This window comes from Tyto alba, unplaced genomic scaffold, assembly GCF_018691265.1.
Source record: "Tyto alba isolate M040663 unplaced genomic scaffold, T.alba_DEE_v4.0 Super-Scaffold_1, whole genome shotgun sequence".
Classification (NCBI taxonomy): Eukaryota; Metazoa; Chordata; class Aves; order Strigiformes; family Tytonidae; genus Tyto; species Tyto alba.
This window is the reverse complement of record NW_024881261.1, coordinates 37239203-37260603: the sequence shown is the minus strand read 5'-3', so window position 1 is coordinate 37260603 and position 21401 is coordinate 37239203. Positions and strand designations below refer to the sequence as shown.

Here is a 21401-nt window from a genome sequence, read left to right as displayed (position 1 = left end):
ATGGCACCTGGGGTGCTCTCCCAGTATTAGGACCGGAGAATGGTGCAGCCTACCCTCTCCCGGGGCATCAGTGGTCAGTAGGACAGCATTCCCCGATGCTGCCATGAGGATAGCCCAGGGCATGTCAATCTTTCCCAGTTGGCTGACCCTCTAAATTTTGACAGGGGGTTGAGTCTGTCTCCTGCTCAGCAGAGTCACCTACCAAAATTAGCAGTAGCTTGCGCCTCCTCTGCCTCCCCACATGGGTTTGGGGAGTACAGGATGGTCAAACACTGGCAGAAAAGGACTCCCGGGTCAGCCTCCATCCTTTCTGCTCAAAGTGAATGGAAAATGTATCGGAAAGCCCTTGCTGGAGAGGGTGAACACCAGGGAGGGGGTAATGGGGGACTGCCAGTCAAGCATCCAGGGTGAGCTGGGTGTTATGGAGGATGGGCTCAGGCATGAGGAGAGGACATTTAGGAAAGGAGGGAGTTCACAGGACACTAGTAGGAATATGAAAGCATGGCTCAGCAGCAGCTCGAGGAGGCTGGGGAAGGAGCAGGACTCCCAGTTGGACATTTCTGATGTCCTCCAAGCCTGGACTTCATCCCTCCTTCCAGCCCTTCTCCCCTCCCCTGGCCCACACAGCTTGCCCTCCCTGTTTAGCATCTTAATTGATCTTGTTGTTCTCAATCCCCCCGGGTGCTCTGACTCCAGCTATGCTTAAACAGAACAAAATCTCTTTCAATTTCCTCACCGCTTAAAAGAAAATTGAATCCTTTATCTGCAAGAGGAGAGGAAAAGTGCAAATACAAGAAACAGTAAATAGTTAAATAATCAAAGCAGACAATTCCAAATTGCCTGGAAAGTTAAACATGAATGGCTTGTCTTCCTCCTGCGTGCTTCTCTTTTTTTTTTTTTTTTTTAAAAAAAAAAAAAAAATATATATATATATATATATATACTTGCACTCCTTGTTCCTGTTAAATATTCTTATCAATCCAGCTCTATAAATAAAGGGAAGGAGAGGAGGGAGTTACCAGGTAGCAGCATGATTGACGGATCTGAAGTCCTCGTCTTTCTGTCAGGGCCCAGTGCTCTTTGGCTGTGTTTATCTCTTTAATCTAAATATCAATCCGTAAGACTGAAATGGGGTGGAATAGGAATCATGACAGCCTGAGCGCTGAGGAGAGAGACACTTATTGCAGCTTTTGCAGACGCTCCCTGTCCTGATGGAGCTGTCAGGATAAATGCACAGCTAAAGTGCAGAGGTGTGGGGGGGAGGGTGGAAAAAACAATCACAACACACACAAATACACGCACATCCACCCCCCCCCCCAAAAAAAAAAAATAGCCAATCCAGCCTGTGAGATGAGAAGGAAAACCATGGAGCAAATGCAGACCTGTTCCTGTCCAAATTACATCCTGCAAAGCACAAGCTGGGCAGCAGGATACCCCCACGCTTCCCAGTGTTCCCAGTAGGAGACAGGGTTGGGTGGTTTTCCCTTGCTGCTGGCTTTGGCTGGTGATTTGGGAGATGAAGGGAGAAGAATGTTTCCCAAGGTGGCACTTGCTGCCGTGCAAACAGCCTGCTTTCACACGTCCTTCTCAACAGTCCCGCCGGGGCAATTGCCGTCTTCACCTCGATATGTCCTTCCCCCAGGCTCGGCACCTCTGAGCCAGGAGCAGCTCCCTCATGCTTTCCTACCCGCAAAGCTCCAACAGAGCCACTGCTCCTGGGATTTTAAGGTGGTTTCCAAGCTGTGCCCCTATCACCCGCATCTCTCCCAAAGCAGCCGGGGCTCTGTTTCTCGAGCAAAGAGCTCCCGTGCGAATCGGCACCCAGTGGGTGCCGTTAGCTGAAGCGGCGCCGTGACAGCGGCAATGTCACCCGGTGGGCAGGTGGCCCTGTGCAGCCCCTCACGCTGCTGGCGAGCTGCTGTCGGGGTGTTTAAGGGGAGGCTAATTTACTTAAAGTGGGCATTTCAGAGCTATGAGATGTGTAAATTAACCTCCCAAGACTGGTCACACCATCTTGAGGCCACTTCTCCCTCGAGCCATAGGCTCTGCTTCATCTTCCCATGGCTGGCTGCTCTGTCCTGTAGCCAAAACTCTTTCGGTATCTCCAGTCACAGGACTAAAGCTAAGGCTCCCCAGCCCCTAAAACACCCTCGAGAAGTGGCTGCTTGCTCTCTGTGACTCAGGTGTAGTTTCCAGCTTCTGGGGAGCGAGAATGTTGCCTTGCTAGAGCTCAGCCTATGGCTTCTGGACTACAGTTTTCCTTGAGCTGAACAATTAGCACCCCGTTGCTCTCTCTGGGAATGCCTCTGCCTGGAAGGGATGTGTTTTGGGCTTGCTACCCCTTGCTGACAAACTGAAAAGCCTGCTCGCCAGCTGGGTTTGCTTCACACTTGGAGCAACCACGGGCTGCATCCAGTTTCAGGGGGAATTTTCTTCATTCTTGCTGGACAAAGGTTGGGCATTGCCATTCCCTTTCTCCGGGCCGGGATGCAATATATTCGTGTCCATCTCCAGGCAAGGACCAGTTCAGTTCTTCCCTCCCTCTTTGCTTTTGTCCCCCCTCTCCCTGCTGTGCCCCAGATGATGCTCGTCACCTGGATGAAATGGAGTTGCAGAGGTGGGAGGCGTGACTGGCTTCCAGGAGCTCTTGCGAATACTTCAGAGATCATTGGGGATTTATATTTCCTCCATCGGACTTTGACCTTAATTTCTTCCATTTTGCTGGGCTGTAAAATTCATTAGAGACCCAACAGCAAAGTGATTGAGATGTCAAGCCAGGCAATTGTGTGGTTATTTAATCTATCAGATGTGCCGCTTGCCATTTAGGTGGACAACAGGAGAATATGAAACCAATACGGTTCATTAGTGGAGTACTTGTGCCCAGCTCCAGCACAGAGCTCCAGTAAAACCCACCGAGGTGGGCGTCTGTACGGTCTTGGTGTCACCTTGTGCAGTGGAAATGAGCGCTCAAGATGTCTGTGTCTCTCGCTCAAGGGTTGTCTACCGTCGGCTCGCATTTTAAACCCCAGCCTCCAGCCACTGCAACAGCCCGGCTACAGTAAATAACTTCCCGCTAAATCAAGGCTGCCCAGGCAAGTGTTAACCTCGCTCACAAGGAGCTGATGTTGCAGGGCCTGCTGTTATAAAACACAATCAAGGAGGCTGTTGTTTTTCCCCCGGTTGGCTGGCAGAAGAGGTGGGGGGAAAGCTCTGCAATTCCCAGGGGGGTTGATTGGCTATTTTTCCACCCCCACCCCCCCACCCCCCCCCACCACACACACCCCCCAGCCAGGTTCAGCGCAGCCCTCTGGGGTCCTTAGCGGGGATTGAGCTCCGGCTCGGCGCGGGGTCTGGAGCTGCTGGGGAAGGCGGCGGTACCCCAGCATCACTCCGGTTCCCACCCCCCGCCTCCCTCCTTCCCGGCTAATCACGCCGCTGGGCTCCGGTGCCGGCCAGCCGCCAGCTCCGCTCACCCCTGATTGCTGCCTCCCGCCGGGCAGCTGCCCTTTAAAGGCCTGGGAAAGAGCTGTTTTCTGTCTGGGAAGGGTCTAATGCCTTTAAGTAGGTTTTCCACTGGCTTTCTTGATGCGGTTTTGCAGCCCGGCGATTGCTTCTCGTGGAAGCTCTTGGCCCTTCGTGTTTCTCTCCCCCAAATCGCAAATCAAATCCCAATACGGGTGGATACCACAGGTTTGCTGATAATCCCCCGGGACCTGAAGATTGCAATAGGTTGCATTTAAGAAGGGGTGATTGCTGTTTAAAACATGCAGATTTAAGTGGCTCAGAAAATTGATTTGATGACAGGGCATGGCTCCTTACCCTGCGTTGAAAAGCCCGTGGCTGCCCAATCTGCCCCAAGGGGCAACTGCCTCTGCCTCATTTTCCTAGAAAACTGGAAAAAAAGTAGGAAGCAGATCCGAATCCTCCTTCCGTTTGCTTTCTCCCATGGTCCAAGCCCTGGGTCTTGCTGGAGTGGCGGTGGCTTGGTGTCCCTGCTGCCCACCCAGCATGGCCAGGGGAGCAGCAGGACAAGACTCACAGCCGGTCACTCCAGTACCCTGACAGCTTTTTGACATTTGATAATTGCTTTCCTCCTACAACTCTTTTAAGCAGAGAGCTTCTGGCCAAAGCAATTTGCTCCCCATCAATTTTTATTTCCTGGTTTCTGCATGTAAGGTAGGGGAGGGAAAACAAAGAGGGTGAATGAGAGCAAACCAAGCTGGGACCCGCTCCAGCAGCCCTGCACAGATGGAAAGGTGGGGAGGATTTGGCTCCCTTGGTGCTGGCCAAGCCAACTGCAGGCAGGCAGGACATGGTAGCCCACCTCATCCAGACAGCAAGGAGTCATCCTTCCAACGCACTTCGCTCACCCCTGCGATCAACCTTTAGCTCATCCCTATTCACCAGGTTTGGGGGGACGACTGCCATCCCAGGGGCTCCACAGGGGATCCACGCTGCCCTGAAAGGCTCTTCTTGGCTCTTTAAACTCTTCCCCACTCCTCCTCCCTTGCTCCCTGAAGCTGCTGTGAGTAGAGTTAATCTCGGGCAGTTTAAGGCGTCATTGAGTGGGGCTCAGCGGATGATGGATGTCGAAACCATTACCGGCGAAGCTCCGTGGAGCTGTTTAAAACTGAATTCTCCCATGTAAATTTCTGCTCCATCAATCCTGATGACATGTCAAACATTGCTATTGTTTCCCGAACAAATTGGACGACATGCCCTTTCCTGCAGATTTGCCCACAAGAGCAGAACCGCTCGCCGGCTCCTCACTTTTGCCTCTGGCTCTGCTGGCCTGTGAGCTGGTGGGCAAGGATGGATGTGATGGCCCTTGGTGGGACGAAAGGGAGATGTCTGAAATATTTGTGCTTGGGGCATGGAGACGGATGGAGAGCTGGGCTGTGGGTATTTTTGTGCACCTGTGATTCACATGCTGGGTGCCCACATCGTGCTGCAGCTCAGTAAATTAATCCTGTGGGTTATCCAGCCTTCCTCTTCTTGCCGCTCTCTCCGAGTTTAGCTGTGCAAATGGGGTTTTTTTTAGAAATGGGCTGCACCGGTGACAGCTCATAAAAGTACAGATGTGGACCCGTGTTTTCATCCTGCCCTTTTGCAGGCTCTAGTGGGCAAATCCCGCTTTAATATTCTGGGCAGGAGAGGAGCAGCTGTGAAAGCCATTTGATTGCTTCTCCAGGTGGAACCCCGGGAAACTTCCAGCCAGATGCCTTCCTCCCCCGGCTGCAGGGATGGATGCGTGCATGCTGAGGGGTTGGGGGGGACCAGTGGGTGAGGGGGGCGAGCTGCAGGAAAACAGCTGGTACCCAGGGGTTGCGAAAAGCGCTGCAAAGGCATCGGCTCAGTGGGATTTGGGGTATTCTGCTCCCTGGGTGCCCTTGGGATTGCTTTGCAAAGGGGGTGCATGTCGCCTCCACAGGGGTTTGAGCATCTGAGCATCTTTTTTACTCTCAGAGAGAAAACATTTGGTAATGCATAAATGAGCGTAGAGCGAAAATTAAATATGCTGAACGTGAAGGGTTTTGCTTTTTGCATATTCCCTGTCACGTTCAAGTAACCTGCTCCGTTGCCCTGCATTATGTCCATGATGTTCAGTTGCCAGGAAAGCCATTAAGCAGGCATCACCTTCCACCTCCCCTGGTGTAAATCAGGGTAATTAATTAGCCCGGCTGATGAGGTGGTATACGGGGCAGAGTTAGGCTGCCCGGCCTCCTGGCTCCTCATGAGTGGGTCACTTTGCCTTGCTGGCAGTTTTGGCTGGCCCAGCATCACCACAGCTCAGGGTCCAGCCCACCCTTCTGGCTCAGCTCCCCAGGGCCCCACCACTTCCCATGCCAAGCAGCTCTGTGCTAACCTTCTTCTAACCTTCGTCCTTCCCTATATTTTTTTTTCCCCGGCAGAAGAAAATTACACTTCCCCAGTGTTGTCTGTCACCACAGTAAGCACTTACAAGTGCAATTGTATGGGGCCAAATGAAGGGAATTAGTTTTGCCTGCACTTTGTGGCACTGTCAGGCCCCCTGTAAATCATTGTCTCATCACCAGCCAATCCAGGTACATGGAAAATGTCTTTCTGGGATCTGCACTCACACCAGGCACTTAGGGATTAATGGGTCCTAGGGGTTCAGAGGTCGTGGGCACAGAAGTAATAGCTGGGAGGTTGAGGACCATCTTGTACCAGGTGACGCAGAGGATGCTCAAAGCACTCATGGATTTTGGGGAAAGAGGACCCAGGGCTCTTGTTGGCCAGCCCTGGCTGCTCTTTGGGGGTTTGCCGCTGCAACTCGCAGCCACCCGGGCTGGTAGCAGGTGTTAGGATGGGGAACTAATACCATTATTAATTTCCTGAGGGAAGCTGGGGTGGGCAGGCAGTAGATTAACCCACCTCCTCGCCAGATGTTTCCATTCAGAAGAGCAGCCAGGCTCTGGCTAGGATGGGGCACCTTCATAGATGTCATCCCTGGTGTCCTATAAGGAGTAAGATGCACTGCAGAGGGGGCTTGGCCCTCCAGGAGCAGGTACCATTCACTCAGCAGGCATCTCTCCTGGCAGATTTTGGTAGGTTTGTTCCATTTTGCTGAACGCAATTGCAATGCGTATGAAGAGTAAATTGCAACTTAGCAGTGGAGAGGAAAACTGGGAAAATTAGTAGGTCTGAAAGGCTGGCTCCACCAGTGCACCCTTCGGCTGGTGTAAAGCAGCAGGAATTGGTGTTGGTACCAGCGCTGTTTAACATCTTTGATGGTGACACGGACAGTGGGATCGATGCACCCTCAGCAAGTTCACTGACAACCCCGAGCTGTGTGGTGGGGGACACGCGGGAGGGCAGGGATGGCACCCAGAGGGACCTGGGCAGGCTGGAGAGGGGGGCCCGGGCAAACCTCATGGAGTTCAACAAGGCCAAGGGCAAGGTCCTGCCCGTGGGTCGGGGCAATCCCCAGCACAAACCCAGGCTGGGCCCTCGAGGAGTGGCTGGAGAGCAGCCCCAAGGAGAGGGGCTGGGGGGGTTGGTGGGGGGAAAACTGCCCGTGAGGCAGCCCTGTGCGCTGGCAGCCCAGAACCCACCCGTGCCCTGGGCTGCAGCCAGAGCAGGGGGGGCAGCAGGGCCAGGGGGGGGATTCTCCCCCTCTGCTCCGCTCTGGGGAGACCCCCCTGCAGTGCTGGGGCCAGCTCGGGGGCCCCCAACAGCAGAAGGACCCGGAGCTGCTCGAGCGGGGCCAGAGGAGGCCACGGAGATGCTGGGGGGGCTGGAGCAGCTCCCCTGGGGGGCCGGGCTGAGAGAGTTGGGGGGGGTCAGCCTGGAGAAGAGAAGGCTCCGGGGAGCCCTTCGAGCGGCCTCCCAGGGCTTAAAGGGGGGACAGGAGAGGGGGGGAGGGACTCTTTTTTAGGGAGTTAAGTGGTAGGATGAGGGGTAACGGTTTTAAACTGAAAGAGGGCAGATTTAGATTAGAAGAAACATAAGGAAGAAATTGTTCCCTGTGCAGGTGGTGAGGCGCTGGCCCAGGGTGCCCAGAGCAGCTGTGGCTGCCCCCTCCCTGGAAGGGTTCAAGGCCAGGTTGGACAGGGCTGGGAGCCCCCTGGGCTGGGGGAAAGGGGTCCCTGCCCATGACGGGGAGGTGGGAACTAGATGGGCTTTAAGGTCCCTTCCAACCCAAATCTAGCTGTGATTCTATAAATTACCACTTGAGCTGGGGAAGCCTTTGGGGAGAAAAAAAATTAATTAAACCTCGTTAGTTTTCATGCCTTTTTCTCTCTGCCACCCCATGGTGTGTCAGGTAAGCAGCACACAGGGGTAAAGTGGTTTGATGTGCTCAAGCTCCTACTCTGCTGTCAAGGGTAATCAAGGCCATCGATAAATCAGGGAGGTTTCAGGAATGGGTTGTGTTCCGTGCCAGTCCTAAAATACAGCCTTTTGATGGTATCTGGACATAAAATGTGTCTTTGACCCTGCTTTTTCACAGGCCTGTTGGTGTCTAAGTAATCCAGACAGGACTCAATTTAGAAAATATACTGGGGGTGAAGAAGGATATTTTGGGGCTTGCATTCCACTTTCCTCACCTAAAAATAAAATTTTCTGCTCCTTTTTCCTGCTGCCGCTCATGCATATTTTATATATTCATTAGAGGAAAGACTTTAAAACATGCATAAATCTTGCCTTGCTCATCCAGAGCTGACACGCTGCGTTTCGCGCACCTTCCCCGGAAGGTGCTGGTTGCTCACCCGTGACCAGCCCACCCCAGCCCACTCGGCAGCTGGCGGTGGTGGACGTGCGTCCAGCCCAGCAGCTTGGCTGGGAGCCGGCACCGCTGCATCCCGAGAGGCAGCAGCCCATCCATGGGGTTGCACCCTCAGAAGGGCTATCCAGCAGGAGCTGCTGGCAGAAAGCAAGGTCTAAATCCCTTTTCTTGCTTTCCCAGGTCTGTTTTTTAGCCTGGGGAGGGGAGTTTTGAAGCAGGATAGGTTTTTATTTCTCTCCCCGCAGCCCCGGGTGTACTGTCAGCCTTGAATGTGCAACGAACGGTAAGGGCTGTGCGTGCAGAGTCCTGGCTCTTGGGCTTCACAGGGGCTGCAAGAATTGTCCGTGAAGACCTTGTAAGGAACTGAAGGAATTAATGCTTCAAACATGCGTCGACACGGAAAACTTGTGACAAGCTGTGGCCTTTGTGATTAGTCTAAGGAACCCTGTCCAAGGAAGCGTGGAGTGTATCAAAGGATGCACGGCTTCACTCCCTTGCCGTTGTATTGCCAAATTCCTTAGATAAGACCCAAAGGAGGGAAAGGTGGACTGAGTGAAACCATATGTTCGGGTTAAAGGACAAATAAGAGAGATAAATAACCAGTACCAGATGGACCTAAGCAAAAACTGAGGAAAAAATAAGGTTGGGAGGACAAGCATGACCACTGACTCCATCGGCAAGGGGGTCGGTGCACCCCATTCCCCTTCAATGCACGTGCAGAACCTGTGTTCCACCTTTTCCTCATCTCTCATGGGAATGAGCTCGTGGAATACCTGCCTCTCTGTCTACTATGCTAATCAGCTGATAAAGATGAACTTAAAAGGTGACAGAAAACTTTACTGGGGGTGCACCCACCACTCAAGATAACGGGACCTGAGAAAGTGCTGGAAACTGGGTGGTGAACTGGACTCTTTTACTCTCTCTCTTTCTCTCCTTTCCTTTCCTTTATTTTCTTTCTTATAGATTTATCAATAAGAGACCACATTACTTACTACCCTTTTCCAAGTTTAAATTGCTTCTACCGCAAGTAAAACATTTTAACCTGTCATTTGGTGTCGTTTCACTTTAATTTAACCCAAGGGGTTCACAAAACCTTTACGACTTCCTGGGTTCCCGGTCTGGGTCGGAACAGACCTTTATTTCACATGTGCTTCCCAGATTAGTTTAGTATGTCAGGGAAAGTATGTGCACATAAAATTTTCCATGCCAAAGTTTTTGGAAGTGCTGCTGAGAGATGTCGATGGAGGGCTGTGACCCAGAGTGGTCTGCGAGTTGGGGATGCACAGGATAACCCAGGCGAGCACAGACAGCCCCAGCCCCGCATCTCCCGGGGGGATAAAAGGCAGCACATAAGGTCTGCACTCCTGCTAGCCCACTGGCACCTGAGTAGGAGGAGGTAAAGAGGATGTAATGGATTCACCAGTGTGTGTAATGCAATTTTCTCATAAATACCTTCATTTATTAATTAACTTTTTTTTTTTTTTCAGGCAACTGACAATGATGTGGGCACGTATGGGAAAGTCAATTATTTTTTCAGCGATGACCCTGACCAGTAAGTGTGACTGAACCACCAGCATGAGTTTGATTCTTCAAAATCCTCTTCTAACCTCACTACAAAGGCAATTAAGGGCATTTATTACATCCTATGTGCAAGATACCCTATGAAAATCCCACTACGCTGTCTCCCAAAGAGGGGAGTTAACTTTACCACATGCCTGATGCTCAGCGTGTTTAATCGCTTTGCTAAATCAGGACCTACAGGCACCAGCGTTGCTTGGGACCGATAAATGTTTTTGCCAGAGAGTTGCTGGCCCTGGAGCATTGCATGCAACCCACTCGTGGTGTGTGGTTGGGGGAGGCATGGGGGCTGCCCAGCAGAAGGGATCTGGGAGCCTCTGAGCCCACTTTCTCTGCCTGTAGAGCAACACTGAGGGCTTCTACCCCACCACCTGCACCGAGCTCTTAAAGATGTTCTGGGACCTAATACCCCTCAGAAGAAAGCCATGAACTTTACACACCGCGGTGCTAGCTGTCAGGCTGCTGCCACCCCATCTCTCCATCTCCAGCGTGTGGTCACCAGGGCTTTCCCCCTCCTTTCTTGTCCCCTCAGTTTCTCTCTGGACAAGGACACGGGTGTAATCATCCTGACAGCTCGTCTGGACTTCGAAATCATGCAGCGCTACACCCTGACCGTCATCGCCCGGGACGGCGGCGGGGAGGAGACGACGGGGCGCGTCAGGATCAACATCCTCGACGTCAATGACAACGTCCCCACCTTCCAGAAGGAGGCATACCTGGGGGCCCTGCGGGAGAACGAGCCCTCCGTCTCCCAGGTGGTCCGGCTCCGGGTGAGGGACCGGAGCTGCTCCTCCGCTCGGGATGCGTGGTGGGGACATGCGAGCGGGTTAGGTTCCTGTCCACCCCTGCTGCCGTCCTCCTGAGAAATCCTTCGTGCTTTACCGCAAAGTGCAACTGGGTGGTGCTGCAGCCGTGGGCTGCCTCCCTCCTCCTCTCCTCTCCTATACATCCCACGCCTATACAGCACCCCCAGGTCCTGGGGCTTCTCCCAGGGCAGAGGCGCTGCCTCCGTGTCGCCTTGCCCTTCTCAATAAAGTCAGCAGGCACCGAGTGGAAGGTGCTCTGTTGATGGAGCTCTACGCCTCTGCTGTGGAGGGAAGGCAGATAGGGGAGATTGTTCGCTCCTTCAGCACAAGAATAAACTTTGCTATGATGCAAAAACACTACTTTCCCTCTGTGGGGCCAGGCTGGGTGAGTGCTGCAGGGAGGCAGGAGTGGGGGACCCAGTGAGTCCTTCCTGGGAGGCCGGATTTGGAGGAGAGGCTGGTTTACAAGCCTCCTCGGGACCCCTGAGGAGTGCATCTTCCTCCATCACTTTTCCACTCTCCCTGCGCCCAGCCTGCACCTCCCGTCCCCTCGGCTCTCTCCCGCTGCACGACGCCAGCACAGCTCCCCTGCTCATTTACTCCCTCTGATCACGCTCTAGGCAACTGACGAGGACTCCCCTCCAAACAACCAGATCACGTACAGCATCGTGGAGGCGTCTGCCTTCCGCGAGTACTTTGACATCACGGTGTCAGAAGGGTACGGAGGTAAGCACTTGTCCTGGGATCGTGGTGCCCCTGGCAAGCAGCAGCAGCTCGGGCTGCACTCGCACTCCTGCAAGCGACCATGTCAGCAAGCTTTAAAAAGCTGTTCCAGCATCTCCTCTGCTTGTCCGGACCTCCCCAGCAGCATGCTCCTTTGCAGCAGGGCTTGAGCCGAGCTGCTGCAGAGCTGTGTTTCTGTGGGCGTGTGGCTCGCTTTGGGTTACGCCTGTGCAAGGAGCTCAGTAATGCCCTGTGCTTGTGTTTTCGGGGCGCTGCCACCTCGAGCAGGCACTGTTGGCCCTGGGGAGGTGGTGTGGATGGGCCACCTGGGTCCTCCTTGGTGTGTGAACGTTCCCCTGACCGCCCCGCTTTGCATCCTTTCAGTGATCAGCGTGAACCACCCCCTGGACTACGAGCAGCTGGACAACGGGGTCATTTACCTAACTGTGATGGCCAAGGATGCCGGCAACCCACCGCTCAACAGCACCGTCCCCGTCACCATCGAGGTGTTTGTAAGTACAGCACCCAGTGATCCTGTGGTGGTTTCCCTGCAGTTACTCCATAGCAGTGACATTAATTCCCCAATAACTCAGCTAGACTGTCCCACCCGGGGATTGCAATTACATGTGTCTCATAGATAAATATGTCATATATGTCTCACGTACATATGTGTCATACATATTGGTTAAAGAAACACTGTCCCTGACGTTTGGTAAAGTCTGAGTGATGGAGGGTGAGTGAGAGTGTCTCTGAGGGGGGTGTCACCACGCACAGACGGGCTGTCCTGACCCCACGCACCTCCTCCCTGTCCGCAGCCGTGCACCACGCACAGGGAAGCCACTGGAAGTGGCGTGGTAGGAGCCACAGCTAACCAGGGGGTGAGGAGCAGAGCTGGGGACAGGGTGGAGAACGACCCCCTGCCCTTGTTTTTGCCTGGGGAGGTTCACTGAGCACCTGGTGAGCCCTTCTCTCCGCTCACAGGGACCTCCTGGCTGGGATGCTCTCCATGCCTGTAGCCAGAGGCACTCGCTGCAGCTCAGATGCAGAGGAGAGAGCTTGGCTATGCGTTAGCACATGTAGTGTCAGAAATTATCAGTCCTTGAATGAATCATAGACACTTGCTTCTTTATCTCCCCAACACCGGCTGTCCTGGCTGGGCTATGGGCTTTGCCATGCATCTCACGCACCGGCATAGGTGCAAACCCCCTCGAGGAGGGGTAGCTGCTGGGAGAAGTAAAGCATCGCAGCATTCCCTGGGCAGATTAGATCGGACTGTCACTTTGAGGCACGTTGTGGTTTGAAGACGTCTGTTGGGAGGTATCAGCAGTGGAGACAGTTTGCTTGATAACCCGTCAGTCTCGCAGTGATGGGATCTAAGCCAGGCTGGTGGCAGTGTCAGTCTGGGAAGGCGAAGATGATGAAGTCCACGGTGCCATAGGATGGGAATGAAGTCTTATGAGCAGGCCTCTCCTCCAGCTCCCTCACTGTGCTCAGGAGAGGGGGAATAAGGCAGTGCTGAGGGGGGTTAGTAGTGGCTAAATACATCTTTCCCACACTGTGCTATAGACAGCATAAACACCTCTTTCCAAAGACCACACTTCAGTGGGTCATCTCCTCCGGGTTGAGTCTGCACACTGGTGGGTTTTAAGTAGCTGTCACTTTTCCCACTCTCAGCCAAAGGGCTTTTCTCTCAACTGGAAAAAGACAGGGAAAAAAAAAAGGCAGAAAATAGGAAGAAAATGAGGAGGAGAAAATTTCACGACAGCACTTGAGGAACAAGAGCCGTGCAAAGGCAGAATGAGAGCGAGTGTGGAGGGAGGTAATTTTTTTTCATCCTTTGGTTGTTGGTTTTTAATAAAGAAGTCAAACTCGCCTTGTAGATTTCCCATTAGGGGACAATACGCTTTTGTAGAGGGAGCTGCCGAATCAGAACTAATAGCGCGCGCGCGCGCGTGCCATGCCAGGATCCGGGGAAATATCACCGCTAATAAGTTTCTGCCTCGCTCCCTGCCACTGACGCCCCGATCGGGGCGACGAGCCAGCGACTTATAGCATGCGTCTGTCTGGAAGAAAAGGGGGGGTTGTGTGCTTAGTGCGAGCAGCTGTGGTTCTCGGCACCCCTGCAGGTGATATGGTAGCTGTCTGAGGGTGAGGATGTAGGGAGGAAGGCTGAGGGTCAGGGGAACGTGGGGAGCTGTTTGCTTAGCTGGATGGCCTCTCCCATGGGAGGGGAGGAAGCGGTGCCAGCTCCTGCCTGGCATCGCTGCGGGTGCCGCGGGAGGCACGCGGGGAGGTTTGCAGCAGGGAGCTTTGGGGTGGGAAATGTCCTTCTCAAGTAGAAAAGCCACATGCCGCCCGGCGGGCAGGTGGATGCCAGCTCCAGCCAGATGGAAAGCCGGCCAGGAGCATGGCCCTGCAGCCCCGAGAGCTGGCTTGCCGGGCCGTGGCGGTGCTGAGCATGGCCTGATGAACTCAGGACCACTAACGGAACGGCGTGACGTCTGCTCCGGCTTGCGTCCATCCAGCCTGAACCACGGCGCAGCTTGCCCAGGTCCAGCTGCAGGTGGCATGTGGATGCGTGCTCGGCCTCTCCACTTCCTTTGCCTTTAACCTGCCCAGACCTCCAGGGTTTGCCCTGGGGTGATGTCCCCAACCCGGCTCTGTGAGGAGGAGGAGGGATGGTGAGGACAGCACCCCGGGGCATCCGGCAATTTCCTTACTACCCTCGGAGGAGGTGTGATGAAAGCTGAGTGATGCAAAGGCTGATTAAAGACCACCTGCTTCCAGCAACAAGAGCAGAGGAGGGTAATTTAATTGCAGTACGATGGGCATCGTTGGCATGTGAAATTGCCTCAAATATCAAGTTCAGTGGCAGCAGGAGCAGCTGAGCCTGCAGGTCCATCAGCAGCCTCCAGGTAGAAAACATCTGCAGAGCAGCCCCAGGGAAGCAGCGAAGTCCATAACGGTGTTTTAATGTCCTGGTAGCTCCCTCCTTCCCTCCATGAGCGGTTGGGTTTGGTTCATTTAAGGCAGATTCTTAACAATGTTTAAACAGTATTTAAAGCCCCCCTGGGGGAGCTTTAAACTTGTCCGAAATCTGTTTGGAGGGATGTTTCGAGCAATTGCTCCTGCCTGGTTTCACCAGGCTGGCCGTAGTCGCTGGCAGAGACAGTCTTGGAGGGAACATGTTATGCAAACCAGCTTCCTCCCCTGAAAATGCTGTAGCTGCTTGGTCTGCAAACACCTCCAGCATTCCTCCACTTAAGCAAAGGCAGCAAAAGCTGAGCAGCTGCCCTGGCCAGCCCAGTTTGCCTGGTGGCATCATGGCCGAGGTGACCTGGAGTGCTGAGCCACTGGACAATGGGACGATGAGATAGTCAGTATTGTCCTCACTGTCTGGCTCAGCAAAATCACTGGCAGCTGACTTACTTTAACTTCAGCTGTTTCTGCAGTGAATCTGGGTACTCACACCTCCGGTGCCTTGCCCATAAGGCCAGCTTCCCCACGCTGATGCCTTGAGCTGGTCACGTTTTTGAGATGCAGTTGGGCAGGAGCATGCCAGTACCAGGCTTTTGTGGCTGCTTGACCATCTTGCCTTTCTCCCAACCAGCCTTTCAACCTTCTCTTTGTTTCAGGATGAAAACGACAACCCCCCCACGTTCAGCAAGCCCTCCTATATGATAACTGTCGTGGAGGACATTATGGCAGGTACGGAGCATGCCCCTGTTCCTTCTTCAGGCTATCAGAAGGGCCCGGGGTGGGGTCTCACAGGCAGAACTGGGTTGGTGATGGCTTTTGGGGGAGGCAAAAGCCATAGACCTAACAGAGTTTCATAGTCATGGGACCTGGAGACTTGGCCCCGTGCAGGTGAGGGGACCCTTTGTCCAGGTGCCCCGTTTGGGGTGGGTGCAGGAGCGGTGGGTTAGGGGACAGGGCAGCTGGGGACACCCACTTTGGGCTGCAAATGCCTCATCACAGCCCTCGGTTCTGCTTCCCTCCAAGGAGCCACGGTGCTGTTTCTCAATGCCACGGACTTGGACCGATCCAGGGAGTACGGGCAGGAGTCAATCATCTACTCCCTGGAGGGCTCCTCACATTTTCGGATCAATGCTCGCTCAGGTTAGCTTCTGTACACGCTCTTCCTTTCAGTTCCCTCTCCTGAATTTCCCCTGCTTTTCTCCCCCATCGTTTTTCCTCTTTCACCCTCACTCCTTCCCCCGTCCTTCCCTCCTCTCCCCCAAGCAGCCTGCTTAGGAGATACCGAGTTTAAGGGATTTGCCAGATTTCAGCCACCAGCACTCGCTCAGTCACCATGAGAGCTTTGGCAAAGGCATCGGTGGAAGCTTGGCTCCTGGTGGGACTGACACCTGAGAAAAGGCTTTGGCTGGAAGGGCTTACACTAGCTAAGGAGCTGCTGCCTGCCTTCCCTTGCCAGCATCTTTTTCAGTTCGTTACGGGCAGGAGCAAGCAAAAGGGATCACAGGCAGTCATTTCACAGGCTCCCGTGGGAAGACACAGCATGGAGTTTGCAGGAGCTTGCTGGCAAGCTGACCCTTTCCAGCATCCATCTGTTTGAAACTGCATCAGAGGAAAGGGCCCCTTCACGAAGGATCCTGTCTCTTAAGTTTTAAGTGTCCCTTTTTTGCACCGGTGCCCCTATTCGCCATACAGCCTCTCTAATCCCTCTCATCTCCTGGGGCTACAGGAGAAATCACCACGACGACTTTGCTGGACCGAGAGACCAAAGCCGAATACATCCTCATCGTCCGGGCAGTGGATGGAGGCGTGGGCCACCACCAGAAGACAGGCATTGCTATGGTGAGTGTGGGATGGAACGACTCCCATCTTCTTGAGCCGCCGGTGCCCGCCTGGGGCTGGTACTGGGGAGGGCTGCCCAGGCACCGACGCTTCAGTTCCCCATGCTAGCAGCGTTTAATTTTAGCTGTGTGAATGGGTAAAGAGCATACGGTCGTGTCTGCCCTCTGAGCTGCCCCCACCGCTGCTCACAGCCCTTGCTGAATGACTGTCTGGGCTGTGTAGATCTTGAAATCAGGCTCCCTTTCCTGGTAAGCCATTCACCCAGGAGCCACTTGACCTTCTAGAGCTTTACATGTCCAGTTCTCCGTGCAAAGGCAGTAACGGGTGCCTATTCCACCTGCACTATGGCTCCCTTTGTTCATGCCTCTTGAGAAAATGCTTAGTTGGAGACCCTGCAGGTGCCCTTAGTTGTTCCTGATGACTACTATTCACATACTGCCTGGGTCAACGGTTTCCAACTGGTTTGTGATCTCTGGGCTCCTCAGAAGGTTCTGGTGGCCATTGTACGGCAGATCAAAACCTACTCCTTTGCCTTGCCTTTGCAGATGTCAGGGAGGGAGACCCATTGTTTGCAAAGGGTTTGTAGAAGTCTTTGGAAACATCAGGAGGTCAAAAGCCAGGGATCCATCTCTCACTAGTCATGGCACCGTGTTGGTTTGAACATTCCATAATATTTGGGTGCTCTTGTTCCTGGGACACTCGGTTGGGTTGCAGGAGAGGTGTTTCACGCAACAGCGGGCGATGCAGAGAAATATTGTGGTTGTGCTGGGGAAATTCTTAAAATAATTGTCACTAATGCTGAGGGCCGTCAGGACGTGGATGATCCAGGTAGCAGACTAGAAGCTCCCTGTGGAACCTCCCAGAGGCACATGACGGCCTTGGCCGGGCGGCAGCATGGCCTGCCAGATGTTGGGTTTCCCTTTGGGGCTCCAGGTGAGATTATGTTCTCCTAGTAGCTTTATTGAAAGGCAAAACAAGTTTTTTGCAACACAGATTGCAATTAGGAAAAAAAAAAAAAAAAAAGCATCGTGGTTCTTAAAAAGTTAAAGAATATTAAAACTCAGGGAGAAGTAGATGGCCAGTTAAGTTTATCTGCTGTCATTAACAAGGTTATACACCCAGGACTCAAAGCTGTTCCCTATAATCATTTTTGATGTGGGAATAAGGGTCCATTCAGGGGCTTTGCAAGGTCCCCAGGTGATGGACAAGCACCTGGGGTGCTTGGAGCAGAGGTGGGTCACCGACCTGCCCCAGGGACCACGGCGGTGCCTTAGCTTGTGCCCTGGGCACATCCCTGGAGACTGCGGTGTCCAGATTCACCTCTTCTACCACGGGGTGTCACCAGCAGCTCAGCCTGGTCCGGCGGCAGGACCCCATCACTTGGGAGCAGAGAAGACCCCCAGAGAACCTCCACTGAGACACCCTGCGTGGGGGTGGCAAGCGCCGGGGCTCCCTCCTGCCTCTCCATCCCCTTCCCTCAAACCGCAGCTCTTCCCTCGGGCGCCTTTATAGACTCACAGGCTGGATTGAAATGGGTGATGTGGGGAGGTGAGAGACTCACAGACAACAGGATGCATCCGACAGGCTCTCTGCTGTCACTTAGATGCTGTTTCTGGAGATAGGTAACACTTCAGGGCACCGTCCTCTCCCGTGCTCTCTTGTCTTTGCACCTCCCATTCCCTGTTATCATACCCTCTCTCAATTTCTCATTTATTCCTTTGGGGTTTTTTGCCTTTTACCAGTCACTCAGCTTTTTCCTTCCTTTCCTGCCATGTTCCCACCGCACCCTCTCCCCCACCACCGTGACCAATTTGCATCCCCCCCCCCCCCTCCCCACAGTGCAGTGGCTGCTTGAAAACACACCTTGTGCCCCTGCGGTTGTTTTAACTGCAGGGTAATAAGTACACCTGAGCCCAACCAAGATCAGATATGCCAAGGAGCCTTGGCTGTGAAGATGCAGGAGGTTGTTTTCCTGCAGGTTTTCCCTCCAGAGGGTGAACACGCGTTCAGTACCTGGTGCTGCTGTACACCCACGGGGGACGCATCCTGATGCAGCCTTGCTTGCTTGCTCCCCCGCAGGTCAACATCACGCTGCTGGACATCAATGACAATTATCCCACATGGAAGGATGAGCCATACTTCATTAACCTGGTGGAAATGACCCCCCCCAACTCAGACGTCACCACGGTATGTGCGAGGGAAGGCAGCTGTTGTGCTAAAAGCCTCTTCCTTTCACCCAACGAGGTCGTCACCCACTTGGCTGGAGCAGGGAGTCACCTCCGAACCGGTGTCACCTCCAGTCAAGCACCATCTTGCAGAAGTCCATTTAAAAGGCTACTCCTGAGCCTCCTTGCTGCTGCCCATCCCGTGTGTTTCTCCTCTCCGCTGGGAAATTTTTTTTTTTCTCTCCAAATTGCATGGGTTTTGGCCAAATTCTCCTTTTCTTAGCCTTGCCTGTGACCTCCTTCAAGGACCTCTCTGAAAGACATTGATTTACAGCCTTTCAAGTCCCTCTGGTGAAATAAAAGAGAAGGAGAGAGGGAGGCTTGTACTCCATCACGCCAGGAGAAAAATGACGGGCATGAAACGGAAAATAAATGAGGGAAAAGTGAAGAGAATCCACAAACTCATATAAGGAGGAAGGCTGCAAAAGAAAAGGGCTTGGGAGGGGGAAGAAGGGTCTGGCAGCACAGCCCAAGCTAGAGCATGGTGGTTTTCTCTCTTCCGTGCAACACCAACCCTGCTGCTCGGTGCCTGCTTGAAGTCATCTTGCCTTTGACATCCCAATTAGTTGCTGGGGAAATAATTATTGTGTCACCGATACGATGTAAATTCAGCTGTGGGACAAGCAGCAGGGGCTGGGGAAGTTACATGTGTAATGAAGTTGGGGGTTTTTTAATGTAAATGTCCTCTGTAATTAAAAATGTCACAGGGAGAACAATAAAGCACAGAATGTCTGGCGTGGAGGAGAGCTCCACCAGTGAATTATTTCCAGCTTTTCCAATGTGGCAGCCCAAGTTCCTCAGCGTGCCTCTTTCTCCCGTTTATTTTAGCTTTTCTGAAGGGTGTTTGTTTTCTAGCTGGTTTTGTTTAAAAGGTGAAAAGCCCGTTTGCTTGCTGCATGCTCATGTCTCTCTTGCCATGCCATTACCTCCAGGGCTTGCAGGCCAATTTTAGTGAGATTTAACACCACAGTAGAGGTCTTGAGGGTACAAAATCCCTGCAAGCATCATGAAAATATACAGCTGTGTGGAGGAAGGAGGACTTCTTGCTGCTGCTGGCGGCTCAGCCTCATTATTAGACACCGGTGAATATACATGGGGACGCACTGTGAGAGCTAATTCCCCTCGCCCCGCTTTAAGTTTTGCTGTTTCTCTGTGGCAGGTGGTGGCTGTCGACCCGGACCTGGGCGAGAACGGCACGGTGGTGTACAGCATCCGACCCCCCAACAAATTCTACACCCTCAACAGCACCACGGGCAAGATCCGCACCAGCGGGGTTCTGCTGGACCGCGAGAACCCCAACCCCCAGGAGGCCCAGCTCATGCGCCGGATCGTGGTGTCGGTCACTGACTGTAAGCCCCGCTCCTCTTTGCCGCCGTGGTTTGTCCGGCTCGGCCGTAGCTAGGAATCGCTGGGGCTCGGGTCGTGCAGGCGTCGCCCTCCTCACCCCCTCCCTGCTTTTCCCTCCCTGATGGTTTCCGCGTGTTGAGTTGAGCTTTTCTCAGCCGGATTTTTTTTTTCCTTGGTGATGAAGTTGGGTTTTTTTTCCCTGTTTTGAGCATAAGTTGCAAAGATGTTTTGGAGGTTACAGGATGAGAGGAGGTTAAAACCTGCTGCTAAAACAAACCAGAAGCCTTCAAAGTGCGAGCGCAGCCATTTCTGTAGAAGCCCTGACAATGAGCCTGGGAGGCAGAAACTCCCCCTCTTCTCAGCCTGGCTCTCTCAGTATCAAGGAAAGTCGAATGAGCAGTGCGGGGAAAAGAGCCGATCAAGTGGTGAAATGTATTTTTCTCTAGATAGAGTATCTTAGGGAAACTTTTTTAGGACAAAAGGGTAGAGCTATGAAGATAATTTTCTATTATCCAGCCTGTTTCCAAGAGCAAAGGAGGTACATAAACCTTACCTCTGCCCCTTTCTAATTTTGCATCACCCCTGCCCTGTGCTAAAGCCATTGCCTCATCTGTGCTGCCAGAAAGACAGAGATAACCACAGACTGGTGTTGCTCTTAATTTTCAGCTGCACGCACAGGTAGCCATCGGTCTGCCTTGTGTGCCTGCTGCCAGGGAGAGTTTTCCCCTGCCCGGGGACTGTGCTGTTAGTCCGACGGGCTGGGGTGCAAGGGCTAACACGGACAGGTCAGTGCCTCGAGGGGCCAGCCCCACCCTGCCCTCCTGTCTGCATAGGGAGCGAGGGCTTCTTTTTAGGGGGAAAGGAGTGGAAACAGCTCAAGGCATTAACCTCGAGACCCCATTCCCGGCCCCCCCACAGGCGGGAGGCCACCCCTGCGAGCTACCAGCAGCGCCACGGTTTTCGTCAACCTGCTGGACCTGAACGACAACGACCCCACTTTCCAAAACCTGCCCTCCGTTGCCGAGATCTCCGAGGGCCTTCCCGCAGGCTCCTTTGTCTTCCAGGTGAGCACGTCCCGTTGCCTCCGTGCCCCACGTCCCGTCGCTGCCGTCGCTTCTGCAAAGCAAGCTAGCAATACGTCCTCTCCATCCTCTAGCCATGCAAACGGGGAGGGGGGGTGGGAATGCAGAAGGAGTTGTGGCATCCCACCCCCCTGTGCTTGCTCCCAGCACGGGGAGGGGGGGATGCTCTGAGGTCCCTTTGTTTGAGCCCAGCATCCCCGGGGGGCAAAGAAACGCGGAAGGTTTAAGTACTGTGATTTTTATCGTCGGGGGACGAGGGGGCTCCCCCCATGCTCACCCCTTCCCTCCACTCTCCCTGCCAGGTAGTGGCCATCGACCTGGACGAGGGTCCGAACGGGCAGGTGACGTACCGCATGCAGGTGGGGATGCCCCGCATGGATTTTGTCATCAACAGCACCAGCGGGCTCATCACCACCACCACCGTGCTGGACAGGGAGAGCATCGCCGAGTACTACTTGCGGGTGGTGGCCAGCGATGCCGGCGTCCCCTCCAAGAGCTCCACCAACACCCTGACCGTCAAAGGTGGGTGCTCTGACACCCCTCCCAAGCCCTTCCCAGCTGCAGACCCTGCTCT

The 21401-nt window shown here is 53.7% G+C and overlaps 1 protein-coding gene across 2 annotated transcripts in view; it reads left to right on the top strand.

The window, feature by feature from the left end:
• Positions 1–21401, top strand: part of LOC104359722 (cadherin-23) — a 167077-nt gene that overhangs the window by 89552 nt on the left and 56124 nt on the right. For both annotated transcript variants that reach the window (XM_042793017.1, XM_032992378.2), the window contains exons 11-21: positions 9736–9800; positions 10359–10596; positions 11253–11358; positions 11740–11867; positions 14991–15063; positions 15358–15474; positions 16061–16173; positions 18253–18360; positions 19558–19747; positions 20664–20809; positions 21130–21349. In XM_042793017.1, the coding sequence (XP_042648951.1) occupies positions 9736–9800; positions 10359–10596; positions 11253–11358; positions 11740–11867; positions 14991–15063; positions 15358–15474; positions 16061–16173; positions 18253–18360; positions 19558–19747; positions 20664–20809; positions 21130–21349 (1504 nt within the window). The remainder of the gene's footprint in view (positions 1–9735; positions 9801–10358; positions 10597–11252; positions 11359–11739; positions 11868–14990; positions 15064–15357; positions 15475–16060; positions 16174–18252; positions 18361–19557; positions 19748–20663; positions 20810–21129; positions 21350–21401) is intronic.